At 37.7% G+C, this 14,442-nt stretch overlaps 3 protein-coding genes across 3 annotated transcripts; all 3 read right to left on the bottom strand.

Moving 5' to 3' along the window:
* Positions 1-2,782: 2,782 nt before the first annotated feature.
* LOC145953481 (uncharacterized) lies at positions 2,783-3,943 on the bottom strand. The gene has a single exon (XM_083067446.1). It carries the CDS (start codon positions 3,941-3,943, stop codon positions 2,783-2,785), a length of 1,161 nt encoding a protein of 386 aa, XP_082923572.1.
* A 528-nt stretch (positions 3,944-4,471) lies between these two features.
* LOC109802240 (serine/threonine-protein kinase VIK) lies at positions 4,472-9,746 on the bottom strand. The gene is made up of 11 exons (XM_020363521.3): positions 9,115-9,746; positions 8,920-8,994; positions 8,637-8,753; positions 8,053-8,147; positions 7,310-7,430; positions 7,123-7,202; positions 6,585-6,644; positions 6,325-6,446; positions 5,699-5,784; positions 5,484-5,599; positions 4,472-4,994 (listed from the first exon to the last, which is right to left on the bottom strand). The coding sequence occupies exons 1-11, from the start codon at positions 9,382-9,384 to the stop codon at positions 4,868-4,870; spliced, it is 1,269 nt and encodes a 422-aa protein (XP_020219110.1). The 5' UTR covers positions 9,385-9,746; the 3' UTR covers positions 4,472-4,867.
* A 1,124-nt stretch (positions 9,747-10,870) lies between these two features.
* LOC109801751 (plant/protein) lies at positions 10,871-14,417 on the bottom strand. The gene is made up of 5 exons (XM_020362870.3): positions 13,944-14,417; positions 13,756-13,855; positions 13,317-13,455; positions 11,242-11,337; positions 10,871-11,156 (listed from the first exon to the last, which is right to left on the bottom strand). The coding sequence occupies exons 1-5, from the start codon at positions 14,221-14,223 to the stop codon at positions 11,019-11,021; spliced, it is 753 nt and encodes a 250-aa protein (XP_020218459.1). The 5' UTR covers positions 14,224-14,417; the 3' UTR covers positions 10,871-11,018.
* Between the last annotated feature and the right edge of the window lie 25 nt (positions 14,418-14,442).

Raw genomic sequence — 14,442 nt, 5'->3', positions numbered from 1 at the left:
TCGACCTTTCCCTCTCTAATCTGTTCTGGGATGAAATGAAATCGGACGTCAATATGCTTGCTCCCAGGTTCTTTGCCAATTCGATTGCTGACTTGTTATCAACTCGGATCACAACTGCTTCATCTCGGATCACTCCCATAAGCCTTAGTAAATTTGAAAGCCAAACTGCATGACATACGCTCCAAGATGCCGCCACGTACTCGGCCTCGCAAGTCAACAGAGTTACAATGGGTTGCTTCTTTGACAGCCAAGTAAAAGCCGTATTCCCGAGTAGAAATACATAACCCGAAGTACTCTTCCTATCATCGACATCTCCACACCAATCACTATCCGAGTAACCCACTAATCGGTAGTTATCCGATTTTGAATAGAAAAGACCAAGTGATAGGCTTCCTCGAACATATCTCAGAATTCTCTTCAAGGCCTTCCAGTGTGTGTAACTCGGATCCTCCATAAATCTGCTCGTTATCCCAACACTCAACATTAAGTCGGGTCTCGTGCTTGTAAGATATCTCAAACTTCCGACTAAGCTTCGATATCTCCCAAAATCAGCTCGTTCTCCTCCATCAAACTTTGAAAGTTTCGTGCCTGGTTCCATTGGAGTAGAAACCGGGTTGCAATCCTCCATTTTAAACTTCTTTAGGATTTCAAGTGCATACCTTTCTTGGGATATAAAAATCCCTTTGTCCGATTGCTTCACTTCTAGGCCAAGAAAATATTTCATCAGGCCTAAGTCTGTCATCTCAAACTCTTTCTTCATTATCTCCTTGAACTCCTTAATCAGCTTTGCATTGCTTCCAGTGAATATGAGGTCGTCTACATAGAGAGCAACTACCATCATATCCTTTCCTGATTTCTTTATGTACAAGGCATGCTCGTACAGACATTGCTCATATCCGTTTTTCTTGAAATACTCATCGATCCTTTCATTCCAAGCACGAGGAGCTTGCTTCAGTCCGTAGAGAGCTTTTCTCAATCTCAACACCTTCTTTTCATCTCCTCTCTTCATGTAACCAAGTGGTTGCTCTACGTACACCTCCTCCTTCAGCACTCCATTTAGAAAGGCTAACTTTACATCCATCTGTAGAATTTGCCAATGTCTCTGAGCAGCTAACGAGATCAGAAGTCGGATTGACTCCATTCTCGTGACAGGAGCAAATACTTCATCATAGTCTACTCCTTCCTTTTGTTTATAGCCCTTTACTACAAGCCGAGCTTTATATCGCTCAACCTCTCCCTCAGCATTAATCTTCTTTTTGTACACCCATTTTACTCCAATGGGTCGAGCTCCTTCAGGAAGGTTGGTCAATTCCCAAGTTTTATTACGCTCAATCGCCTCAAACTCCTCATCCATGGCTGTTCTCCACTTCTCATCTTGGACAGCTTTCTCAAAACTTAAGTCTTCAGAGTCGGCGAGAAGACATACAGCATGAACTTCACTTGTAGTGTCATATATTTCCCTCAGACTTCTCATCCTGGGCTGTTGGGGCTCGAATTCTTCATCTGAAAACTCGGTGGTAGTTGTTTTTGAAGGTACAACAATGTCCGAGCTAGTTTCTACTTCGGCCGAGTTACTCCAACACCATTGCTTTGTTTCCTCCACGTGAACATCTCGACTCACCACTACTTTTTTGTTATCAGGATCAAACAACTTGTATGCTTTGGATTTTTCATCATATCCAATAAATATGTACTTCTTGCTCCGATCTTCTAATTTTGTCCTGTGCTGTCTTGGTACTTGCCCATAGGCCACGCTACCGAACACCCTAAGATGAGAGACACTCGGCTTCATGCTACTCCAGATCTCCTGAGGCGTCTTTTCTCCTAACTTTGCATGTGGACATCTATTTTGTACATAGATTGCACACTGTACCGCCTCTGCCCAAAACTTCTTCGGCATGTTCTTCCCTTTCAACATAGAACGAACCATATCAAGAATAGTTCGGTTCTTCCGTTCTGCTACACCGTTTTGCTGTGGAGAATATGGGGCAGTCAAGAAACGCTTGATCCCATGTTCCTCGCAGTATTTGTTGAACTCAAAGGAAGTGAACTCGCATCCTCTGTCAGATCGGATTGCTTTAATAAATTTACTTGTCTCTTTTTCCACCATCACTTTGAATTTCTTGAAGGTTTCAAACACTTCTAGCTTCTCCTTCAAAAAATAAACCCACGTCTTTCTTGAGAAATCATCAATGAAAGAGACAAAATATTTCTTACCACTGAATGATTCTGGAGTTATTGGGCCACACAGGTCGGTATGGATCAGTCCGAGTTGCTCATTTTCTCGGTACTCAGAACTCCTTGGGAAAGAAGTCCTCGCGTGCTTCCCGATCACACATTCTTCACAGAACTTCTTTTCAAACTCCATTTTAGGCAGTCCAATCACCATCTCCTTTTTCACCAGCTCGGTCAACCCCCTAAAGTGAAGATGACCGAACCTCCGATGCCACTTCATGGCCTCATCCTCCAAATCAAGTTGCATGCATTCATCTCGAACTATTTTCAGTTCAAGTTTGTACATGCGATTTTTCTTCATCTCTACTTGAGCAATAAGCCTCCCGAGTTTATCCTTCAGTTGTAGTTCTCGGTCCTTCATTAGAACCGAGTACCCTTTCTCCATTAACTGTCCCATGCTTAGTATGTTGCTTTTGAGATCGGGTACGTAGTATACATCTCTGATCTCTCCGATTTTCCCATTTCTCTGTTGATATCGGATCATTCCTCGGCCTTTAACAGCTACTTTTAAAGCATCGCCAAAAGAAACGGATCCGAACTCCTCCTTTTAAAGTATTTTGAACAACTGCTCGTCACCACACATGTGATTACTTGCGCTGGTGTCCAAGTACCAAACTGAGTTATCAGAACAACTCGGTTTGATCTCGGTTTCTGGAATGGTTGTCACCAGCAACAATCCTTCATCTTCTTCCTCGGCAAGAAAATTGGTTGATTCCTCCTTTTTCTTCTCGGACCTACAATCTTTGGAAATATGACCCAGATTTCCACAATTGTAGCATTTTATCGAGTAACACTCCTTGGCAACATGTCCATACTTCCCACAGTTATAACATTCAATATTATTGTTTGTGTTAGATCGGCCACCCCAGGTCTGACCTCGGCCTCCCCGCGCTTGACCTCGGCCACCCTGAGCTTGACCTCGGCCACGCCAGTTTTGTTGGCCGACATACTCATTACCTCGTCCTCCTCTTCCTCGACCACCTAGGCCTCTGCCTCTTCCTCGTCCTCTATTATTCTGAGCATAGAGCACCTTCTCCTCCTTTATTGTTGCCTTTGCCTGGAGAGCTTGTTCAAGGGACTCCCCCTTCTCCTTCTTATTCTTCTTTCTCTGCTCATATGCCTCCAGGGACCCAGTAAGCTCTTCGACAGTGAGCGTTGACAAGTCCTTGGACTCTTCGATTGCACACACTATATTCTCAAAGTCATCTGTTAACGACCTTAAGATCTTCTCCACAACTCGGCTTGAGGGAAGATTCTCTCCATTCCTGTTTAGTTTGTTCGCCACGGTCTCCACCCGAGTAATGAACTCGGATACTCCTTCGAACTCCTTCATTCTCATATTTTCAAGTTCGCCTCTAAGAGTTTGAAGTCGAACTTGCTTCACGCGTTCATCTCCCTTTTTTGCTTTCTCGAGTATATCCCATGCCTCTTTTGAAGATTTAGCATTTGCTATCTTCTCAAAACCCGACTCGTCAACAACTCGGTACAGCAAATACAGTGCTGCCTTGTCCTTTGCTCGAACAACCTTCAATGCATTCAGTTGGGCATTTGTATACCCCTCGGTGGTCACTGGTTCCTCGTGCCCATTCTCAATCACATCCCAGTTATCTTGGGAGCCGAGAAGGGCCTTCATCTGCACCTTCCAGTTGTCGTAGTTGACATCTTTAGTCAACTTGGGTAGTGGAATGCCATTAGTTAAACCTGCCATCTCTCTTGAGTGTATATGCTCTACTCACACACCTCACAAGACTTTTTGACACTCTTCTCTCAGGCTGAGTACACTGCAATACTTTTGCAGGTCGGCTCACACACTCACCTTACACAACCAGCTCTGATGCCAATTTGTTAATCACAAATAAGGCAAAATTGGGAGCAAATAAACTCTCTATATTCTCATTCCTGTTGCAAATGAAATTACACTTATTTGTAGCTGAAAAAAAAACAACGTTTACATATTTTAAATGCCTCTCATAATTAACACCATTATTATTATTAAAGCAAAATAACTCCTAATTTAAGTTTCATAACATAGAGCACTACAACTCAATTACAGACTAGTTAAGTCATAAGTGTGATTAGCAGATAACCAACCCTTCTTCAAATAAGTTATCTTACATTATTTGTTAGTCAACTCTCACTAAACCAATAGAGAGAACTTCAACCCAGAAATTGAGAAGGGAAATCTGATAGTATTTGGTACTTGGTAGCATTTAACACAATAATTGGTGAAACAATATTCAAGAAATCAAAACTACAATTAATTTTAAACGTAAGATAAAATATTAAACAGTAGTAGCATGATGTGTTATATTTTTCCTCAGTGGGTTTTGTACACAGCATATTACACTCAAGCAACAACTAGTATCTGCTCACTTGAATAGCTGAATGGAACTCAGCCAAGAATTTTAATCAGACAAAAAGAGTAATTGAATGTAAACACCTGATAAAAGCAATCGGCATCAACCTGTTATGCTCATCTGGGTCTAAGTGTTCAAAACAAGGCTCGTGACCTTAGTTAGGTTTTCCATGTTGCCTCTGTTCACAAACCCCACAGCAGTAGATAAGGCAACCCCTGCTGGAATGGTAATAGCAGATAATCATCTGAATTTCTGGACACTAATGCTCCTAGAGTTCATGAAGTGAACAAACTCCAGTGATGATCTGAAGGCAAATTTTCCTTGACCTTTTCAAGTCGTTTAAGGATCTCAATGAACGAAGGTCTTTGATTAATGTCAGCAGCCCAACACTGCTCTGTTAACCTAAGGACACGCAAGGTAAAAGTCCATAAGACTACTCATATATGATTACCAATTACAACCCTAAAGTTGCTCTAATAAATTGTTGATATAAAAGAAATAAGTACTCGAGTAGACTGAAACTTCCAACAGCCTAATCAGTAAAGCATTCAGAAGCTACTACTAGGAGTATTGAAAATTGGATGTACTCACTAGTAAGCTTAGTTGTTCAATTTTTTTCCAAGTACGACAAAAAGGCAGAATAAAAAGATATGCATCCCTTTTGTTCTCTTAAATCTTAATCTCATTCATAATGAACCAGATCTTAAAGTACTTCAAAATCACACACGCAGAGAATATAGATGCTGGATTGGTGTAAAAAAAGAAAGGAAGTGGATGCTTAAGTTATTAGGTTCAAGGCCAAGAATGATTTACGTTTCTAATAAATAGCACACATGTATGGAATGTAAGAGAAGAGAAATTGGATTTCGAGAAAAATAAAAAACGACTTACTCTCGCAGGTCAGATACATAGCCCTTTGCCCGAAAAGAAGGCCTGTGTCCTTCTGCCACATATTTGGCTCCATCATAAGGTTCATAATTTGAAAAAGGAGGTTCACCTTCAAGCATCTGAACCAAAGAAGGATTCCAAGAATCATGAATTTGAAGTTTAGAAATAGCTTCAAATTTTATCAAACAAAATCCCAAATCTTGAGTGTGCAGAATTACCTCATACAGAATCATTGCAAAGGAGAACACATCAACCTTCTTATCATATCTCCGGTGTTTGAAAACTTCAGGAGCCATATAGCGGTCTATATTTTTTCCCCAAAAAAGAAGGAAATTTCAATTTTGTGTGGAAAAGTTACTAATATTAATTGAAAAAAGTGCACAAATTCCCTCAACCCCACCGGTCTCTACTTCATTTTGAAATAGCCATATGGAAGGCCCTTAACCTTTCATAAATTGTATAGACCATAAGCATAACAAAAATCATTCGTCATACTACGTGTATTGATTAATACACGTGATAATCTCTTACTTATCCATATGATTTTATTTTTTTAAAATCCTCTCTTACTTTCTTTTCCTTTTAAATTATACTACATTATTCTAATTTATGGAAATTGAAAATAAATAAAAACTGAAAATAAATGAACAAATTAGAGATTATCACATACAAGTCACATGATCAGTGATTTTAATTTAATTTCTGAATGGAATGGTCTGATTTAGAAAGTTATGCACTCACCTTGTTATGAAAGTTCAAGGCGGTTATTTCAAAAACAAGGCAGAGTTCATGGCATGTCTATGCATTTTTCCCTTATTAATTTGAAAGAAATTCTAATACTCACAGCTTCCAGTTTCCCCTGTCATCTTGTATACGTCATGAGAACTTTGAACCTTAATAAGCTTACTGAGTCCAAAATCACCAACTTTTAAATGGTCAGCACTAGAATTGACTAAAAGAACATTCCTGAAATTTTAGGGGTAAAAAAAGATTTCAACATGTAATTCACAGACATAAATTCCTGCCATGTTCCAGATCACATTAAATATTCTCAATCTAGGGGAAAACAAAGTTTAAATCAACTAGTAAGAATAATATATTTACCTTGGCTTTAGGTCTCGATGAATGATAACATTTGGTTCATTGTGAAGATAGGCCATCCCTCTACAAACAATATACACAAAATATAGATTAGCATAATTAATAGTTAGATTCAATGAAGTTGCATGCTTTCAAATGTTTCTGGATTTCCTAATGATGTTTTATCGGCATCAATAAAATACAGGATGTTCTACAATTGCCTTAGTTATGCATCCAGCAACATCCTTGAGGGCCTCCTTCTGTCCCCCTCCCTCAGCCACCTCCTCAAAAAGAAATATTCAGTTTCTTTATATGAGGAATAACAAAAACTTCGATCATTTTTAAGTGAGCTAGTGAATACAGTCTGTAGCCATTATTGCTCGATTCAGTTCTTTTTAAAACAAAAATGGCAAATTAGGGGTGGTTTAAATAACAGGTTTACAGAGAGGTTCAGAGGTCTTGAAGTTAATTTTTCTCTTCTGTGGTTTTCTGTTCTCTTCTTCTCTTTATAAACAAATTTAAAAAGAAAAGGAAAGGAAACTTCAGGTATGACACACCATACCTCGCAATATCCAAGGCAAAGCTGATAGCTGTTGAAGGACTAAGCGCACCTTTGTCCTTGAGGTACTTATGAAGATCACCCTAAAAATGGCACAAAATAGAAATTTAGAGAGTTTAATCTTAAAGCATGAGATTGAATAAGTTCAGTGCATCAGAACCTAGGTGCCTAGTTATATGCATTCACATACTCCTCTCAGATACTCGGTAATTAACATAAGGGGCTTCCTGTCAGTAACAGCTCCAAGAAATTGGACGACATTAGGGTGTCGAAGCTTCACAAGTAAATTAACCTCATGCCTGAAGTCCTGACTGTATTAAAAGTAATCAGCAAAAAAGAAAAGGATAAGTGACTGACAAAGTCTAAGATAGAAAAAATGGTCTATTTCTGAAAATACACAAGCTCAATCACAAGTTTTTGTCTGTTGCCTTCTCTCTCATTTAGTTTTGATTATTTATTGATACACAGAAATAATTACATGGGCTTTACAGTAAATCATTTTTCCCTAAAGAGGTAGGTGGTTGTGGTTCAACCATAGCAAAATAACATCATCAGAAACAATTCAATTATTTAAATGGTTACCCGTAGCCAGGGAAGAACCGTTGTGATTGGATCCACAATGACACAATTTCAGTTTGGGAGGTACAAGTTAATTTTTTAAATAAAAAAGAAGCACATGAAGAAAAAAAAAGTTTAAAATAAAAAAGTAAACTAAAAAAGTTTTGTGGGGGACCATGTCCATCTTCTCAGGCTCCAAGAGGAGAACCCTGCCTATAGCCTCGTGTAAGACTTGACAGAAGACAAATAAAAGTTATTCGTTTTAAAAGATTCATCAACCGCATGCAATCAGAAAACTTTCACATCACCCATCATCTGAAACCCATATAGCAATCAAATCCAGACAAATTCTGGAAATTAAATAAAGAGTCTTACATCACCAATCTATCATCTGACAGAGATGGAAGAATACGTTTGACAGCAACAGGTGTTCCACGCCAATGGGCTCTTAAAATCTCACCAAAAGATCCCTTCAGGAAACACACCCACAATAAGACCAAACCTCAAGTGCAGATTTGGTTCATCAACAGTATAAATGCAATATTAAAAGTAAAATCACATGAGCAGTAAAGCAATCACATAAAAGTAACTGCAACAATCACAAGTGTAAAGAGAAAGCAAACTTAGCAAGTGCAGATAAGTGTGTCTGTTTTTCTGTCAGTCAACAATGACTAATCTTTAACACTGACGATCCCAACAATGAAAAACCAAGACAGAAAGAAATTAAAGCAAATTCAATAGCCAGATTATCATCATGAAAATTGACAATTGCAGACTCACGAGAAGGTCCTGACTCCTGAAGCATAGTAGCATGAATCTCAGACTAATCTACGATCTATGATAACACACAAATTCAGACTCAACTCTACCACAATAAATACAGTGTAAGTTCTAAAAATCACGGTAAGATTTTGGTACACAATACAACGCCAATGACATCAAGAAAACGTAGAAAACACCTTCCCAATGCAGACCGAACTGGAGAAGTCCAGCTCAGAAGGGTCAACTTCCCAATCACACTTGTTAGGCAATGGAGGAAGAACAGGCCTCGGTTCAAAATGGCTTCCATTATGGCCCTGCACCATCAAACACCAGATTCATGATTCATCCCCATTCACCAATCACAACACATTCATATTAGTATCACAAACTCACTTTCCCCTCGGTTTCATTTTCATTCAATAGAAAATACATTTTTACAAAAATGCCTCTTCCATTAGAGAGAGAAAACGAGGTACTTACATAAGACAAGCCTCCATGTGACTCCAAAAGCTCAATCATCGCAGTCCTTTCAGCTCCCTCTGCATCAGCCAGAGGCTTTCCACAACAAAACAACACAAACTTTTCAGACATTCGTCAGAAAACTGAAAACTGAAAACCTCTCCAATTAATCAATCACAACACACACACAAACATAGAGAGAGAGAGAGAGAGTACAGTGTTTTTCCAACGATCCTGAGCGTTGACGTCAGCACCGAATTCGATCAAGCAGTTGGCGACGTCGACCCAGCCGTGGAGCGACGCCACGTGCAGCGGCGTGCGGTTGTCGTAATCCCTAGCCTTCACGAGCGACGGATCCTCCTCGAGAAGCTTCCGCACCGACGCGGCGTCGTTTTGGTGCGCGTGCCACAGTATCAGCGACGTTCGACTCACCCGCGCCTTCTCCCTCTCCTTCGCCGCCGTGCCGGACGATCCGCCGCTGCTCATCGCGGATTACTGCTGGCGGAATCAAATGCAAATGCAAATGCACATGCAATGCAAATGAAAATCAGAAAATGGTTCTCCGGTATGCAAATTTGTTTCTGGTTTCTTGGTGCGATGTGATTGTTAAGTTTTTGGCTCTCTTATCAGTTATTCGTTATCCTACTTTTACTAATTCAACACACTTCTGTTTTTTTTTTCTTTTTCCTATTAAAAAGTAGAGTTAATTATATCAATTTTATTTATTCGACTACGTTTCAGTTTAATTACTCTATATTCTAATTGGGTTTTTGAAAAACATTTTGGAGCATTTTCTTGTTTGGATTAGGTGTGGGGTATATTCTATTTTTGTGTGATTCTTTAACTGTAAGTGGCTCTTCAGGTTGCCACTAGCCTAATTTTATATGCTTTCAAATTGGGACGAGAGAATGAGAATCTATATTGTCAATGTCAAATGCTTCCACTTACGAAGATTTCATTTATTTGGGAAATTTTGTTCAATTCCTCGTGCTCATACCTAAGTGGATAAAATCGGATTATTATTATTATTGCTACGTCGAATCAAAAACTATATAATAAAAACTTTGTGGGGGAATCATTACAATAAAATAAAATGTGAAAAATTCTACGGGTGGGCCCCAAACTCTTGAACATGGACATGGTAGTGTGTCATTGAATATTTAAGAATTCATCATCCACCGATAATTATCTTTTCTCTTAAACAGTATTTAAAATAATAAGATTATCCTTTCTCTTATATATTCTTTAAAATGATAAAATTACATAAATAATTTAAAAAGACATTTAATTCAATTGATTGAACATGATTAGTAAGTTGATATAAATTATCTAGTAACAAGATTGATTCTCATGAATTAAAAAATATATATATCATTTGTTCAACCCATTTATTAATATATATCGTTCTAATAAGAATTGATTTAAAAAAATTTCAATATTTGAGAAACTATTTAGCATGATTTATAATACTTAAAAATATATTTTACTTTTAAAGTGAATAATATTTGAAAAAAATGATTTATTCGATATTTAGTATTCCAATAGGTTAGCAAAACCAACGATATTATTTTTATATACATAAAACGTGAATTTCAATCATTAAATAATTATAAGTTCTCCTTACAACATCCTCTTACTAATTTGTTTGCTTATTTTGTATGAAAAGCATTAAATACGTGTTATATTTTCAAGATATTAAATATTACTTTTTCATTTAATACTTTATTAATAAGTAGAATTTTTTTTTGAGAAAATTAACAATAGGATATACCAAAGGATTCTATCTCACTAAGTTGAACAATTAAGTGAGTTGTTATAGACACCTGATACCATGCTCAATTCTGATAGATTAAAAATTAAGAGGATATATTGCTCTACTCATTTTATCTTGTATCCATGATCCACACAGAGCCACACCTCCCATGGGTTGATTTAAATTCTCAATGAAAAGCCGAAATTTTGAACATGATCATTTGACAACCATATACATGTTTTTATTATTTTCAATTATATGATGAATGGATTTCTATTCAATATACATATTTTGTTCCTTTGGGAGGCCAAGCATATTAGCAATTCGCGTACAATTGTTTCCCTTTCATCAAAAGGGAAGCTGAATTTCACATCAAATCATCTTGGTCTTCGAGAGACCGTTTACGTGCTCGCAGATTGAGCTTAAGACTCTCAGGTAGAGGAGGTGTCCTCCCTCTGCGGAATAGAACTGCAAGAGCCCTCATTTTCTGGCAAAGATCAAATATCTGCAAGAAATTATCAAAGCAAATGTTAGGTATAATGTTTTCAAACAGAGGAGAGGGACAATAATAATTGCCTAGTTATTTGTACCGATGAGGCTTCTATCTCGGCAACACCCTCACAACCTTGACCACCTCCTTCTAGCAAGTCACAATACTTTACTGCCTCATTTTCATCTTCAAATACCTGCAACCATATTGTCAAATTGTAATTGATTACTGTTTCATTGCATATGAAAATTAATCCAATGCACAGGTCCTATGGTAGCATGGGGACAAAACAATGCACTAGTACTTCTTCAAACGCTCTCAATGTAGTTCTTCAATGTTTGGTTTTACATCCCATTATTATGTTGTGATTCACGTTTATTTGAACGTAAAAGCAACTAAATATTGTGTTGGTGATGTGCAACCAGCTTGTCTATAGTGAATCCAAACACATGGCAAATAGAATTATAGTTTACTTGTTAATCAATGTAATAAAAGTTGAGAAGTGTTACCGATGTACTCTCTCATTAGTTAAAATTTATTAAAAATTACAAAATATTAGTAGGATTCATCAGATAAGGAATAAGACCCACATAATTATATGATTTTCAACAAGTTTCAACCAACAACAAATCAATAGTAAAGTGGAGAGATTGGTAGTGTATTGCTAGAATTTCTCACATAAGTTCGCATTGAAGATCAATGTAAGTTACCAAAAGTGAAATTCCAATTCTAACTAGAGATGACCGCCAAAAGAGAATAAAGTCTCAATTTCTTCCCTCAAGCATTACCATTTATCCTAAATAGTCCTTAAAGTAATCAAGTAATATAGGAAGCACGTACAGGCCTTTGGGCTGCCGCATCCCTGGATCGGAAACAGATCCGACACAGACATGGTGCAATTGCGGCACGGATGTAGTGTCGGACACAGCCCAAAAAAACTGACATGACCCAGTCGTCAGACACTTTGACACAGGCATGATCCAACACTGACAAGAGCCGGCCCAACACTCTGACATGTGGATTCAGGATTAAAAATAAAATCTTGTTAAAAAAGAAACAAGGAAAGGAATGGTTCTCTCTTCTTGGATCCTTACTTAACTTTCACGTAATAGAACCAAAGCCAAAGAATCAGAACCAACCAGAATGCCATTCAACATTCATCCATTGTGCAAGTCGTGGCATGGTAAAGTCTTGTCTTTTTTCATTTTCTCTAATCTCTAATCACTGAAAATGGAACCATTTTTTTAAGTCTTTCTTTTTCATTTTCTAATCACCACGCAATTGATATAAGGTCACTAACTGAAAAAGTTTGGACATATATCAGTTTTATGTATTTGTTTTAATTTTTAATTTTCTATTATTTTCATGTATCTGTTTTTTTTTTCGATTTCAGAACATGAAACAATTTCTGATGCTCTATTATTTTTTGTCACTATTTTTTCATTTTTTTTGTTAATTAAAGAGCATGAAACTAATTTGTTTTTGAGACTTAGTAAGTTATTGTCATATCAATATATTTTTTTTGTCATGTTATTCATATTATATATATGTTGTATCTTTGTGTCTTGTGTTTTTTGATTTTGTTGCATCACTATGTTTGTCTGTGTCATGTCCGAATTTGTGCTACATAATAAGTAGTCCCTAAAATATTAAATATTCATCAGTTTAATCTGAGTTGATATATTTTATTGATGGTTAAGGACTAATTTGAGGGATTATCCTTCTATACTTAGAAGAAGTATGAATTCTAATACTTGACAAATTACTTATATAACTTTGTTATGTTAAACTGTTAGAGACTATTTAGGGAAAAAAATAATATTATTTTAAGGATGAAATTGATGGTTTATTTGTACCAGAAGTACCTTAGAAAACTGCATTTAAGTTTTATCTATGGTTCAACTTGTTATTTAGGGTAGTAGGGTATAAAAAGTTAATCAAAGAATTTTATAGTTTACAAGTTGCATCCTAATTCACACATAACAAAGTAATCATCACATTACAGTTGAAGTATCGATATAGTAACAAATTCCTTCAAACAAAAGGGAAGCACATAAATCAGAGCATTTTGCCATTTTCAGATGCATTTCACACTACAAAATGTTTGCCACGTGCGGAATAAACATAAAATATGGGCCACAATGTGTGGGCGTGTGAATAAAAAAGAAGACATACCAGCACTCCCTCTCTAACATCCTCCACAAGCATTTGAAACTTGTTAGTCCCTCCCCTCGCTTGTTTGGACTGATTTCCAATTCCAGATCTCCACTTGCCTCCTTTAGAAAACAACAACCCAAGCTCTCGTTCAACCTCACTGTCACACATAAAGCACACTCACTCAGGAAGGGGAAACAAAACGCCGAACACCACTCAAGAGAAAAGCAAGGAAGATCAAATCATCAATCAAAGTAAACACCTACTTTGATCCTCAATTTGGAAGACATTGTTATATTAATTTCTAAAACTAAGAAATTGCCAAATAAATTTTTAAATATATCAATATTATATTATTAATTTAGTCATACATTTTTTTTTTATGGTTTAGAATTCAAGTACATATTTAAGAATTTCTTAATTTGATAATGAGAAAGTAAATAAAGAAATTAATACAAACCTTCTATTTCTGCGGGTTTTCATGGTGCACAATTGGTTCTCCTTTTGCGTGAGCACGTAGACGGGCTTCGAAGTCTCCCTCCAAGGGTTGGCATCCAAAACTGGTGAAAGTAAAAGGAAGAGAGAATTAGTAATAACGAATTGTTGATTGAGAGAGGAGAAGTTGAGTTTGTGGTGGTGGCAGTGTACCGTCGTAGCTGCTGGAGTCGAAGGATTGTTGGAGGTTGCGGCGCATGTCGTAGGCGCGTGAGGAGACGCGTTTGACGAACTCGTTGGAGGTGCCGGGAATGGTGCCGTCCATGTGAAGGGCGCGGTCGAGTTCGTCGTCGGTGCCGTCGCCGGCGAGGGCGCATGAGAGGGAGACGCGGCGGATTCTGGTTCGGGCGGAGAGGAGGCGGGGAGGGAGGCGGCGGAAGGGGCGGCTGGGAGGGAGGGCCATGGAGGGGGAGACGGAGGGAAGGGAATCCATTAATACAACTGATTTGATTAGGTTAGAGTGATTGGTGAGTTACAAGTTTGAAGAAGAAGGAGAGAATTTAGAGAGAAAAAGCAAAAGGAAAGTTGAAGTTGTGAATCCAGTGAATTGGGAGGGGATCTCAGATTTTTTTGTTAAGGTGGGGTCCACGTGGATCTTATTTCTTCTAAGTTGGCGCAGCTCACCAATTAAGACACGCGTGCCCATTCTCCT

This window comes from Cajanus cajan, chromosome 11 (assembly GCF_000230855.2).
Source record: "Cajanus cajan strain Asha chromosome 11, NIPB_CcT2T_4, whole genome shotgun sequence".
Taxonomy (NCBI): Eukaryota; Viridiplantae; Streptophyta; class Magnoliopsida; order Fabales; family Fabaceae; genus Cajanus; species Cajanus cajan.
Note: the sequence above shows the minus strand (reverse complement) of the source record. Positions and strands in the feature narration are given on the sequence as shown.